Source organism: Podarcis liolepis (assembly GCF_965112155.1).
Source record: "Podarcis liolepis genome assembly, chromosome: 4".
Lineage (NCBI taxonomy): Eukaryota > Metazoa > Chordata > Lepidosauria > Squamata > Lacertidae > Podarcis > Podarcis liolepis.
In genome coordinates, this window is record NC_139558.1 from 99,777,977 (window position 1) to 99,791,785 (window position 13,809).

Here is a 13,809-nt window from a genome sequence, read left to right on the forward strand (position 1 = left end):
AGGGAGGGAAGGGGAGAGGGAGGGAGGGAGGGGAGAGGGAGGGGAGGGAGGGAGAGAGAGGGGGAGAGGGAGGGAGGGGAGAGGGAGAGAAGTGTCACAACATCATCCTTCCCTCACGTTCCTCCAAAGCTCATCACTGGTGAAGAGCTGGAACGCGATTTCTTCATTGGGATGGTGCACCCCACACTCAAACAAGCACCCAAACACCAGTGTGTTCCCCCCTTCTTGACACACCGCCAGGTCCGAGTAGCTACTGGGACCTTTGTACAGCACCCAGGGAGGGCGCCAAGAGTCTTTTTCCAGCGGGGACTTGTTCAGGTAGATGCCCAAATCGAAGCGCTTGTGACAGTTTATGGGGTGTGAGTACACCAGCCAGGACTTTGTGCTGCTGAGCGAGGCCGAAGAGAAGCGAGAGCTGCCCTCCGGCTGAGGGAAGAAGCTCACCACGCTGCCCTGGCACCCACTGGGCGGCTCGCACAAGTCCTCGGACAGGTACCCTTCCTCAAAGTGTTCTCCACCATCTGTGCTGAAAGCTTCGGCCCGGAACCTGTCCGGGCTGCGGGCGTTGCAGTACAGCACTTGGCTATTGTCCCGGTGGGTCAGCTCCGCAACTTGGCACTCGGATGTGTTCAAGTGCATTAGGAGCTGTCCTCGGGCCCAACTCTGCCCGCCGTCATCGCTGTAGAACGCGAAGGAATGAGGTCTGGTCCAGCAGTTGAGCGCATGCCCGAAACATCGCCTGTGGATGTAATAGGCGTAAGCCGGGATCACCAGGCGCCCGGAACTCAGCTGCAGGCCGTGACCAGGCCCAACCGCAAAGGTGGCCCAGTTCCTCAAATGTTTGCCAATCACCTGCTCCGTCAAGTCGGTCGTCTGGCTCCAGGTGCGGCCGCCATCTTGGCTGACGACGTAGCAGAGCCGAGCGGCGTTCCTCCCTGTGAAGATCTGGTGCCGTTCCGTCACGTGGGTCTCCACGCAGATGAAGAACAGGAAAATTCGTCCGCTCTTCCTCTCGAGAACGGGGCAAGGGTTCATGGTGCGATGGTTGGGCAATGTGGCTTCCATCAGAGACGTCTGAGGACCCCACTAGAAAGGAAGAAAGATGGAGTAGTTAGCCGGTGGTTCTCTCACTAGAGCCGGGTGATGTATCCATATACCATCCAAAACCGGTCTGAAGTCTATATCGTGATATCGGTTTAATACAGTGGTGCCCCGCAAGACGAATGCCTCGCAAGACGGAAAACTCGCTAGACGAAAGAGTTTTCCGTTTTGGAGGTGCTTCGCAAAACGAATTTCCTATGGGCTTGCTTCGCAAGACGACAATGTCTTGCGAGTTCCTGCGGGGTTTTTTCCCTCCCCCCCTTTTTCTAAGCCGCTAAGCCGCTTATCAGCTGATCCGATCAGCAGATAAGTCGCTAAAAGCCGCTAATAGCGCTAATCCGCTAATCCGTCAATGGGCTTGCTTCGCAAGACGAAAAAACCGCTAGACGAAGAGAATCACAGAACGGATTCTTTTCGTCTTGCGAGGCACCACTGTAGTTTTTGTCCTGACAATATATCACGAATCATGATGTGTGTTAGGGCTGGGTGGAAACCCTCAACAACCGGTTTCCAGTTCATATCCTGATTTTGGTTTCATAATTTTTGACCTGGCAATACATTGCAAATCATGATGTGTGAGGGTGTTTAGTGTGATAGTGGGGAATTCCTGGAGGCAGAGGAAACAGAATCCATTTTCATGACACAGGTATGTGAGCTGGCAAAGTGCCGTAGTATTTAAGCAAGAGGTGTTTACCAATGAAGCCATTCTGGAATTTTCTGGAATTCTGAAACTGACCACAGTTCAAATGATTATTGGTACTAATATTGGTACTAATATTATTTCTATACATTTATTCTCTGTTAAATTTGCCACTTAAAACATTAATAAAAAAGAATATGAGTTTAAAACAAACATCATTGCCAGGTCAACTAACATTTCAGATTGAAAGGAGTCAGATAAGCTGTCCACAACGATTTCAAGACACTTCCTTGGGTGGTCAGTTCCAAGCCAATCCTCTTTCCTGGCAATACTTTAGTTCCTGGAACCCAACTCAAACGTTACACAGAATGACAAATCAGGAAAAGCACAGTTACATTTCCTGCACCTGGTGTTACCTGGAACACCTTGTCACCAGGAACTTCACAGAGCACCATTAAACAGCTCACCTGGGCCACCTGCCACCCTGTTTTCACACTGGAGTTGGTTTGGCCACATATTGGTGGCCACATGAACTGCTGCGTGATGACAGTCTTACATTTTATGTATATAGGAAGAAAGAAGAGAATTATGGAATGAAATATAGCTCGGTTACGCTTTCTGCTCTTGGTGTTACCTGAACAGACATTCCTTCCTTTTGCCCTCGTTTCATCACCAGGAACTTGGCATTTTCGTCTCTGGGCGTTGAGCGCTCCTCAGCAAATGCCAGGAAAGTAGACTCAGAGGGCAGGTAGAGGAGAGCTGGGATGCGGTAGGTGAGACCTTTTGGGTCTTCCTGGCGGAAAATAACCGTCTTCCCTGAACCAACTTGGGCCATGTTTCCTGAGCGTGGTAGAAAAAGAGAGGTCAGAGGAACGGACAGTTTCGCCAATGGAGAGATGTAGAAAGTGGAGTCCCCAAGAATCGGTACTGGGACTGGTGCTTTTTAATTTGTTCATAATTGATCTAGAGAAAGGAGTGAGCAGTGAGGTGGCCATGTTTGCTGATGATGCTAAATCAACGGTGCTAAACCAAAAAGAGATTGTGAAGAGCTCCAATAGGACCTGTCCACGCGTCGTGAATGGGCGGTAAAATTGCAAACGCAATTCAACGCAAACAAGTGTAAAGCGATGCATGTTGGGGCAAAAAAATTAAAAACCTTATTTCCACATATGCTCCCATGATGTCTGAACTAGTGGTAGGTGTAGGTAAAGGACCCCTGGACAGTTAAATCCAGTCAAAGGCGACTTTGGGGTTGCAGCGCTTATCTCGCTTTCGGGCCGAGGGAGCCGGCGTTTGTCCACAGAGAGCTTTCCGGGTCATGTGGCCAGCAGGACTAAACCGCTTCTTGCACAACAGAACAGCATGACAGAAACCAGAGCGCACGGAAACGCCGTTTACCATTGTGCCACAGTGGTACCTATTTATCTACTTGCGCTGGTGTGCTTTTGAACCACTAGGTTGGCAGGATTAAGAGTGTTAATTAAAAACACTTTTTTGCCCCAAAATGCATCGCTTTACGCTTGTGTGCGTTGAATTGCGTGTAAATCTTAAGTGTAAATCACCACAGGGTAGTAGTCAACTTAATAAATTAACTGTGGCCATAAAGGAAAGTTAATTCCTCACGCAACACATAGTTCTATGGAACTCCCTTCTGTAGCAAGTCAGTGATGGCCACAAACTTGGATGGCCAAGGATTAGACAAATTTAAGAATGGCTGTTCTGTCCACAACAGCAAACGCTGTGTCTCCATGATGCAAAGCAGGAGGGATGGAGTATTCTTGCGTTCGAATCCTACTTGCGGGTTTCTTGAAGGCATCTGGTTGAGAAACTGGAGAACATGATTCTGGACAAGATGGACCATCAGCCAGCAGGCTCTTTTTAGGTTCTTGTGTAATTAAAACCAGTCTGGCTTGTCCCTGACACATACATTCCTTTGATGTTATTCCCTTCATGTGGCGACATCTTTTTCTCTGCAACTCCCTGGCTCTTGACATTAGTCAGATACCCTCACTAACCTCCTTCTAAGCGCCTGGGGAAAAAAACCTTTCGGTTTTGGCAGGCCCATCTAGACACCTGTCTTGCTGACATTTCTCTTTGTTCTCAATGAATCCTTTGTGGGCATTTGTTGCAACTGGGTTAGTGGGTTTTAGCTGGATCATTTCACATGCGCTGCATGGAGAATTCTTGTTTCAATCAAAGGGTTTGTTTTTATCTAAAAACAAAACAAGTTTTTAGATAAATGAACAATGCATCTCCCCAGTAAATTAAGTACCCCAAGCTGTTTGCCCCAGGAGGGAAAACAGGGAGGTATTCAGGAGGATGGTGTTTTTGCACTCAGGGCTATTGGTCACAATGGCTATGTTTCACCTTCACTATCAGAAGCAGTGATCCCTCTGAACGCTGAGAATCGCAAGAGAGCAGGGCCAGATTTAGGTTTGATGAGGACCTAAGCTACTGAAGGTAATGGGGCCCTTTCTATGTCCAGCTGTCCTTTGTCAACAACAAATTGTCGCTGCTTTGTGTGTGCAATATATGCTATATGGACCTAATAGGTATCTAAAACCATTTGCACCTGCTGCCGTGCAACCAGTCCATGCAGAATGTAGGCACCCTATATATAGAAAGGAGCAAACCAGGGATATTTTAGGGAGCAGGCTAGCAGGCGGGGCCCATGACTTACATCCTAGGAGCCTACACAACAGAAAACACTGTTGCTGCATGTAGGTTTTATTTTATTTGTTTTTTATCTTACATTTTAGAAATGCACATCCACTTTTTCCCCCTTTAATTTTTTTTGGGGGGGTCCCAAGAGAGCGGGGCCCTAAGCTACAGCTTGTTTAGCTTAGACCTAAATCCAGTATGGTGTCTACGCTTCTCCCATGGGGCAAATGGCTGAATGGGGGGGGGTGAGTTTAATCAGGAAAATGGCACAGAGGGAGGAGGATTAACCCCTTCCCTTACTCCAGTTCTGCTCTGAATTTGGTAGCGCTGCCACCCAAATCTGAATGGTCCCGGTGAATCTTCCAATTTGCACCCTAAGAGGTTATCCAGAAGCTTGCTCTTCCTGCTGTTGCTTGGTTTCTCTGCTGCAGTGGCGTAGCGTGGGGGGTGCAGGGGGGGGCCCGGCTGCACCGGGCACAACATCTGGGGGTTAGGGTTAGGGGGCGCAAATCCACGGGTTAGGGGGCACAAATCCACGAGTTAGGGGGCGCAAATTACTTGCCTTGCCCCGGGTGCTGACAACCCACGCTACGCCACTGCTCTGCTGACAGCACTCTGTTTCCCAAGAACCCTTCAAAATAGGGTGTGTGCATCAGGTGAGATGGAGGAATAAGTCATGACTGTCTAGGCAACCCCCTAGAGCGTTTTTATATTGTTAACAATAATTTCAACTGGTGTCCTGTTTCGCGGCTGTTTTATTGATCCCGTGCCCACATCCTGCTCCAGAATGGATGGAGCGCAGGATATAAAAATATGTAATACAAAGAAGTACATTTAAAACAGTCACAGTGTAGAAACTGGGCCCAGGGTGGGTGCAAGGGCGGGGGCTACATATACAAAACTTGGTGGACCAGGGAACTGGACAGCAGGTTGATCTTTAAGAGCATACTGGTTTTCTGCATTTGGGGGAAGGGGGCTAAGAGGGGAGATTGCTTAATACAGGGGTCAGCAAACTTTTTCAGCAGGGGGCCGGTCCACTGTCCCTCAGACCTTGTGGGGGGCCGGACTATATTTTTTGGGGGGGATGAACGAATTCCTGTGCCCCACAAATAACCCAGAGGTGCATTTTAAATAAAAGCACACATTCTGCTCATGTAAAAACACGCTTATTCCCGGACCGTCCATGGGCCAGATTTAGAAAGCGATTGGGCCAGATCTGGCCCCCTGGCCTTAGTTTCCCTACCTCTGGTTTAATGGGACTGCTTGCAAGACCCACAGAAAGGGGGAAGAAGCATCTATTGCAGCTTAATGAACCACATAGGAAGTGCTGCAAAGAAGGCTCTGGGATTTGGAGAAGGAGACTCTGCTGTTACTCTGTGCTAGAGGAGTACTGCAAAACATCTCAGATTTGAGGATTTGCTGAGGGGAAATCATTTCCTGCTGAAGATGCTGAAGAGGTATATTCTCTAAATGGGATTTTGACTGGGGTTCATTATCCCCCTAGTTTTATGGACTGGGCACGCCTTTCTTTTTGCTCTGAAAACATTTTTATTTTTTTTAAAGAAACCATCCGACTCTAGAATGCTATGATTAATTGCCCCTCCGGCAGAAAGGAGTATTCAGGGTAGATTAGGACATTCTCTTTGAGAGAGAGAAATAATTAAAAACTAAATAAACCACCAGCCCCACCAGCGGGGGTTATGGACACGTGGGCCTGTCCTGTGAAAAGCTATAGTCTTAAATGCACAAATCTGTACCTAAATAAATCAACAAAGGTCTTGGCATCCTGATAGCAGCTTCACAGCACGGTCTCTCTCCCTCCCTCCCCCCTCTCTCTCTCTCTCTCACACACACAGGAATAAAGAAATAATTGTGGGTCTGCACCCCTGCAGTCTGCCTCCCTCCCTTATAACTCTTCCTCCGGCTCCGCGCATCTTTCTTTCTTTCTCTTCCTCTCCCTCTCCACCCACCTCGCCTGCAAAAAGCGCGCCCTGAAACGACCCCCTTCCACGCTTGGGATGCTGTGTTTGTTGTGAGCGGGTGCTGGGGGAAGAAATAGTTCATTTCCTCGCATAAAGGGTGAGAATAATGGGGGAATAATTCGGGGGTAGCCGCCCAATTGGGTTGTCCTCCCCGCCGCCGCCGCCATCCCCTCCATCCTCATCTCCATCACTCACCAGGCAGCAAGCTCCTCCGGGATCAGGGGGAGAGGGAGCAGCGCTTCGTGGGCAGGATCAACCCCACAAGTGATGGCAGGGAGGGAGCTGAGCCTCTCCAGCCCAAAAACCAGGGCAGGAGGAGTCTATCCTTTCTCCACCCACCTCCTCTCTGCAGCACCTGCCGAGCCCCGGTCGTTGCGTCAGGAATTGAGCAAAGCAGGTGTGTGGATTGGGAGGGTGGAAAGCGGCAGAGGCGACAACAACTAATGCATAGCTGTCAACTTTTCCCTTTTCTTGCGAGGAATCCTATTCGGAATAAGGGAATTTCCCTTTAAAAAGGGAAAACGTTGACAGCTATGAACTACAGTGGTACCTCGAGTTACAGACGCTTCAGGTTACAGACTCCGCTAACCCAGAAATAGTACCTCGGGTTAAGAACTTTGCTTCAGGATGAGAACAGAAATCGTGCTCCGGCGGCGCGGCGGAGGCCCCATTAGCTAAAGTGGTGCTTCAGGTTAAGAACAGTTCATCCTGCACTTGAACCCAAATTGATTCAGAAGGACGAAAAGGCAGAATTTTAATAATCCAGGGAGAGAAAGTGATATTGGTTGGTATTTACGCCCCTAATGATAAAAAAGCATTTTTTTTCAGAAGACTAGCAATAGAACTACTTGAATTTGCAGATCAAAAGATTATCTTAATGGGAGTCTTAAATGGAGTTCCAACTTTAGACAAAGACAGATCAGCCAGGAAAAAAGAGGGAGGCTCCATTAGCTAAAGTGGTACCTCAGGTTAAGAACAGTTTCAGGTTAAGAATGGACCTCCAGAACTAATTAAGTACTTAACCTGAGATACCACTGTAATGAGTGCTGGGAATGTAAAGAAGGGGAAGGTATCTTCTAATCTACCACATGGGTGGGACCTGTAAAGAGGTAAAAGGCTTTCTGGGAAATGGTATATAATGAGCTAAAGAAAATGTTTGAAAATTTGTTGTTGTTTAGTCGTGTCTGACTCTTCGTGACCCCCTGGACCAGAGCACACTAGGCCCTCCTGTCTTCCACTGCCTCCCGCAGTTTGGTCAGACTCATGTTTGTAGCTTCGAGAACACTGTCCCACCATCTTGTCCTCTGTCGTCCCCTTCTCCTTGTGCCCTCCATCTTTCCCAACATCAGGGTCTTTTCCAGGGAGTCTTCTCTTCTCGTGAGGTGGCCAAAGTCTTGGAGTACCTTGGTTCTCAATTGCCGAAAACCCGGAAGTAAGTGTTCCGGTTTCCGAACGTCTTTCAGAAGCTGAACGTCCGATGCAGCTGTCGGCTATTGTTTCCGGGGCACCTGTACCAATCAGAAGCTGCGCCTTGGTTTTTTGAACATTTTGGAAGTCAAATGGACTTCCAGAATGGATGAAGTTTGGCGCTTTTGTTTTTGCTATTTGTTTTGCGTTTTTGTTTTTGAGGCTTTTGGGGTTAATTTGTTTTTGTGACTGTGTGGAACTCAGTTCAGCTACTGATTTGATTGACTGTGTGACTGCGGAATTTGATAAATGGCTATCATCAGTGCAGGTAAGAATTTTTTTTTTAATTTTTATCATCTACAATACTGTCTTATTTATTTTATAATACAATACATTAATTATTGCTATCATTTTAAGGATCAATGGTCTTGTCGGATCGTAAAATTCATGTTAAATTGCTGTTTTAGGGGTTGTTAAGTCTGGCTCGTATCAAACCGTTTCTATTACTTTTGATAGGAAAGTGCGCCTTGGTTTTGGAACTCTTTGGTTTTGGAACGGACTTCTGGAACGGATTAAGTTTGAGAACCAAGGTACCACTGTATTTGATTGACATTTGGATCTCTTATTCTTCTGGTGTGTTTTGCTATTTCCGCATATTCCATCGGTTTATTTTGCCACTCTTTCTCAGATGGAGCTCAAAAATTCTCTTGTTCTTCGGCTGGTTGCCGGGTCACAGTGACTTTCAAACGCTGGCCACAAGACCTGCAGGTGCAAGGTAGAGTGGTATGTATCACATGTACACCAGGTTTCCCCCCCCTAACAGCAATTAAATACCTCCACAAAGACGTGATGGCTTTAAAAGAGGACTAGACAAATGCCAACAAAGGTTCGTATAGTTAAAGCCATGGTTTTCCCAGTAGTGATGTATGGAAGTGAGAGCTGGACCATCAAGAAGGCTGATTGCCAAAGAATTGATGCTTTTGAATTATGGTGCTGGAGGAGACTCTTGAGAGTCCCATGGACTGCAAGAAGATCAGACCTCTCCATTCTGAAGGAAATCAGCCCTGAGTGCTCACTGGAAGGACAGATCCTGAAGCTGAGGCTCCAATACTTTGGCCACCTCATGAGAAGAGAAGACTCCCTGGAGAAGACCCTGCTGTTGGGAAAGATGGAGGGCACAAGGAGAAGGGGACGACAGAGGACGAGATGGTGGGACAGTGTTCTCAAAGCTACGAACATGAGTCTGACCAAACTGCGGGAGGCAGTAGAAGACAGGAGTGCCTGGCGTGCTCTGGTCCAGGGAGTCACGAAGAGTCGGACACGACTAAACGACTAAACAACAACAGATAAATCCATGGAGGAGGCTATCGATGGCTCCTAGACCTAACCAGGATCTTTGTGCTTTTGTTCCTCAGCTGGAGGCAGCAATGCTTTTTAACACCAATTGCTGGAAACCACAGGAGAGGAGAAATTGCTCTTGTGTTCAAATCCCGCTTGCAGGTTTTGCAAAAGAAGCCATTGGTTGCCCACTGTGAGACCAGGACGCTGGGCCATTTTGGACCTGATCCGGCAGGCAACAATGGCAACTGTGATGGCCTGGGAATCTGATTCAGAGGCTGAATTGGAGGAATCCCAGCCTGCACAGGAGTCCCCGCCTCCAGGGCCGGCTGAGCCGGGGCAGGGCCTTGAATCTGAAGGGCCCGCACCTGTGCCAGATCCTCAGGAGCAGACACCAGATGAATCCACTCTGGCTCCGGAGGTGATTGAGGACCCTTTGCCTGCAGGTGCTCCTCTCCCAGTGCCGTCAGGGGAAGGTGAAGCTGCCCCTGGGTCCAGTAACCCTCCATCCTCTCCGGAGCTGCAGAGGCTCGGGGCAGAAAGGCGGAGGGAACTAAGTTCTCTCAGGAGGAGTGCTCACCTTAAGGCCAGAAGAGGCGAGTCACCTGTGGGCCGGGACCGCCCTAGGGCCCAGAGGAGATAAAGGCCAGTCAGCCCAGTCCCAGGTTGCGGGAGCAGCATCGTTGGAAACCTGTTCCTGCCAGCACCCTGACCTGCTCTTCCGGAGTTCCTGACCACGGCCGGCTCCTTGCCTTGGACCCCGATTCGTCCTTGGCGGACAGCCTCCAGACCCTCGACCCAGGACCGGACTCAGACCACGCCGCACGGTAACCCCCGCGGGACCAGCACAGCAACAAAGGAGGAATGTCCATCCAGAAACCAGCTGGAACAAGCACAGTATTGGAAGTGGAATTGGATAGAACTGCCCTGATACCGTCAGGATACCTTCAGCATATATCGTGAATGCACAATTTATAAAAGGATGCGTTTACCTAGACAGGTGTCCCTTCCTTCTGCCCTTGTCTCGTCAATACGAGTTTCACATCTTCATCTTTGGGTGAGGAGCCACCATGCTAGAACAAGCGCCAGAAGGTTCTGTAACAGCTGCAGGGCAGGGCAGCCGGGGTGAAGTACAATCGGAACAATCATAATCATCTAGAAACCGGTTTGGCTGGACTTATGAAACTCTGCCTCACTAACAGATTTTTATAAAACAGAACCAATTCTGTGCTGGAAGTGTAAAGAAGCAGAAGGAACGTTCTTCCACATGTGGTGGACATGCTAAAAAAGGTAAAAAGTGTATTGGGAAAGGATTTATAATGAATCGGAGAACATGTTGAAAACTACTCCCCCCCCCCCAAACCCCAGTCCTCTTTGTTGGGAATAACCCAGACAGAAATTCCTAGGTGTCAGAAAAGATGATTTATGTATGCAACAACTGCGGCCCGTGTTTTGTTAGCCCTAAAATGGAAAGTGAGCGAGGTCCCAACCAAAGAGGACTGACAACCTAAGTTGATAGAATATGCAGAGCTCTCAGATTTAACATATAGAATACGTAATAGCAAGAAAAACATATGTTCAAAGAAGATTGGAAAACGTGTATTCAATATATGGAAAATAACTTTGTATAGCTGAAAATGCTGGCAGCATTAAGATAAATTCAACAGAGTAAATAATTTTTGATGGCTGTAAAAGTGGGAAACTGAATTGAATAGTTATAGTAAAAGATGCAGGGATGGATGATAGGTAAAATGAACCATGGAAAGAGAAGAAGGGAAATTACTGGATATTTTAAATTTTGTAAAATGTTTATTTGATTGAAAAATGTGTAAGTACCCTTGTTTTCCGCCTTCTTGATGTTTCCAGGGAGAGTAAAAGTAAAATGACAGCGCACGTTTCTCTGTTCATCCTGCTAGCAAATTAGGTTACTTAAAATAGTTCTTCAAGTCATCCGCAAACTTTCCCCATTACAATGGTACCTTGCCTTGGTTCTCAGATGCCTTGGTACTCAAATGCCGAAAACCCGGAAGTAAGTGTTCCGGTTTCCGAACGTTTTTCAGAAGCTGAACGTCCGATGCGGCTGTCGGCTATTGTTTCTGGGGTGCCTGCACCAATCAGAAGCTGCGCTTTGGTTTTTGAACATTTCGGAAGTCAAATGGAGGTGCGTTCTGTAACAGCTGCAGGACAGGGCAGCAGGGGAGAGGTATAATCCGAACAATCATACTCATCTAGAAACCGGTTTGGCTGGAATCATGAAACCCTGCCTCACTAACAGATTTGGGATCCTGAGGATATAATAATAATAATAATAATAATAATAATAATAATAATAATAATAATAATTTATTACTTATGCTTCTAGCTCATCTGGCCAGGCCTCCCCACCTGCTCTGGGCAGCTTCCAACAGGTTATTAAAAACACAATAAAAGATCAAACATTAAAAACTTCCCTAAACAGGGCTGTTTGTGGAACCTGTAGATCAGGGAAAACCAACGTACAGTGGTACCCCGCAAGACGAACGCCTCGGAAGACGAAAAACTCGCTAGACGAAGGAGTTTTTCATTTTCTTAGCCGCTTCGCAAGACGCATTTCCCTATGGGCTTGCTTCGCAAAACGCGTCTTCCCCGCTGTCCCCGGACCTCTTTTGAAGCAAGTGGCGGCAACAGGGAGAAGCGATCTTCTCCCCTCCGCCCCTTGCTTCAAAAGAGGGGACAGAGGGGAAGGCGCGCGGCGCTTCCCCTCTGTCCCCGGACGGTCTCCATAGGAACGCATTGATTGATTTTCAATGCATTCCTCTGGGAAACCGTGCTTTGCAAGACAAAAAACTTGCAAGAAGAAAAAACTTGCGGAACGAATCAATTTCGTCTTGCGAGGGACCACTGTAGTGCGTTCTGGTTGTTGTTAGGCTACGATTCTCATCACCTCCAGCCACAGGATATGCTAGCTGGGGGATGATGGGAGTTGTAGTTCAGCAGCATCTTGAGGGCTCCACATCTCTTCCTTTCCCTGTCAAAGTCTTACACTGCACCCTTCTCTCCCCTTTTGCCTTTTCCTGAGTGATGTGGCACAGCCAAAGGCACTGTATGTTTCCCTTGGCAGTGAGAGCTCCCCGAGGTTCCCGGCTCTGGAAGTCTTGCTACTGGATGAAAACCGCCTCTCCCATGCCAACGTCTTTGTCAGCCTCGCCAACCTCCGCAGGTAAGGAAGACCTCCTGTGCTTGATATAATAATGTAATAATAATAATTTATTTATACCCCGCCCATCTGGCTGGGTTTCCCCAGCCACTCTGGGCGGCTCCCAACAGAATATTAAAAACACGATAAAACATCAAACATTAAAACCATCCCTAAACAGATGTCTTCTAAAAGTCAGATAGTTGTTTATTTCCTTGACATCTGACGGGAGGGCGTTCCACAGGGCGGGCGCCACCACCAAGAAGGCCCTCTGCCTGGTTCCCTGTAACCTTACTTCTCGCAGGGAGGGAACTGCCAGAAGGCCCTTGGAGCTGGACCTCAGTGTCTGGGCTGAACGATGGGGGTGCAGACGCTCCTTCAGGTCTACCTACAGGACCGCCTCTCCTGGTATGCCCACTGGAGGATCTTAAGGTCCACAAATGACAACACTTTGGAGGTCCCAGGTCGCAAGGTGGTTAGATTGGTCTCAACTAGGGCCAGGGCCTTTTCAGTACTGGCCCCGACTTGGTGGAACGCTCTGTCACAAGAGACCAGGGCCCTGCGGGACTCGACATCTTTCCACAGGGCCTGCAAGACAGCTGTTCTGCCTGGCCTTTGGTTTGGACTCAGTCTGACCCTTATGCTTCCCTCCCCTTATGATTTTGATCTATGGGCTACTGTTAAAATGAGGCTGCATTTTAAATTGTATTTTAACCTGTATTTTAAATTGTTTTTCCCCCTCCCCCCCCATTATGTTTTTATTGTAATTGTACTGGTGTTAGCCGCCCTGAGCCTGGCTCTGGCCAGGGAGGGCAGGGTATAAATAAAAATGTATTACTATTATTATTATTACTGGGTCGAGGCCGTTTAGGGCTTTAAAGGTCAGCACCAACACTTTGAATTGTGCTCGGAAACATACTGGGAGCCAATGTAGGTCATTCAGGACCGGTGTTATCGTATTTTTCGCTCTATAAGACGCACCAGACCACAAAACACACATAGTTAAAAACGCTGTACTGTTTTTAACACTGATTGGGAGCCGCCCAGAGTGGCTGGGGAAACTCCGCCAGATGGGCGGGGTATAAATAATAAATCATTATTATTATTGTTGTTGTTGTTGGAGGAAAACAAGAAAAAAATATTCTGAATCTTAGAAGCCAGAACAGCAAGAGGGATCGCTGCGCAGTGAAAGCAGGAATCCCTCTTGCTGTCCTGGCTTCTGTGACAGCTGTGCAGCCTGCATTCGCTCCGTAAGATGCACACACATTTCCCCTTACTTTTTAGGAGGGAAAAAGTGAGTCTTATAGAGCAAAAAATACAGTATGTGGTCTCGGCGGCCACTCCCAGTCACCAGTCTAGCTGCCGCATGGTGAAGGCATCCAACTCTCAGCAGCTATCCATGAGCAGAGACACCCACATGCGCAATTTCAACCAGCCTGCCTTCAAACGCGTTCGGTTCAAACTGTTCAGGCGAAATGCGCATAAAATCTTCCTGCACTGCAGGG

The 13,809-nt window shown here is 48.0% G+C and overlaps 1 protein-coding gene across 3 annotated transcripts; it reads right to left on the bottom strand.

Moving 5' to 3' along the window:
- Window positions 1-66: 66 nt before the first annotated feature.
- Window positions 67-10,205, bottom strand: LOC310705245 (sialidase-3-like). Of its 3 annotated transcripts, XM_083499826.1 has the most exons (4): window positions 10,122-10,136; window positions 6,987-7,092; window positions 2,376-2,581; window positions 67-1,086 (listed from the first exon to the last, which is right to left on the bottom strand). In XM_083499826.1, the coding sequence occupies exons 3-4, from the start codon at window positions 2,574-2,576 to the stop codon at window positions 103-105; spliced, it is 1,185 nt and encodes a 394-aa protein (XP_083355952.1). In that variant the 5' UTR covers window positions 2,577-2,581; window positions 6,987-7,092; window positions 10,122-10,136; the 3' UTR covers window positions 67-102. The 3 variants fall into 3 exon arrangements, with proteins under 3 accessions (XP_083355952.1, XP_083355951.1, XP_083355950.1); XM_083499825.1 differs by lacking the exon at window positions 6,987-7,092 and having other exon boundaries at window positions 10,122-10,205; XM_083499824.1 differs by lacking the exons at window positions 6,987-7,092; window positions 10,122-10,136 and adding an exon at window positions 6,580-6,933.
- Between the last annotated feature and the right edge of the window lie 3,604 nt (window positions 10,206-13,809).

Bases quoted from the DNA above. Each gene is read 5' to 3' on its own strand.
- LOC310705245 (XM_083499825.1), bottom strand. From the start codon at position 2,576: ATGGCCCAAGTTGGTTCAGGGAAGACGGTTATTTTCCGCCAGGAAGAC. The intron at 1,087-2,375 runs GTAACACCAAGA...CTTCCTTTCTAG, and splicing joins AGGAAGGAATGTCTGTTCAG to TGGGGTCCTCAGACGTCTCT.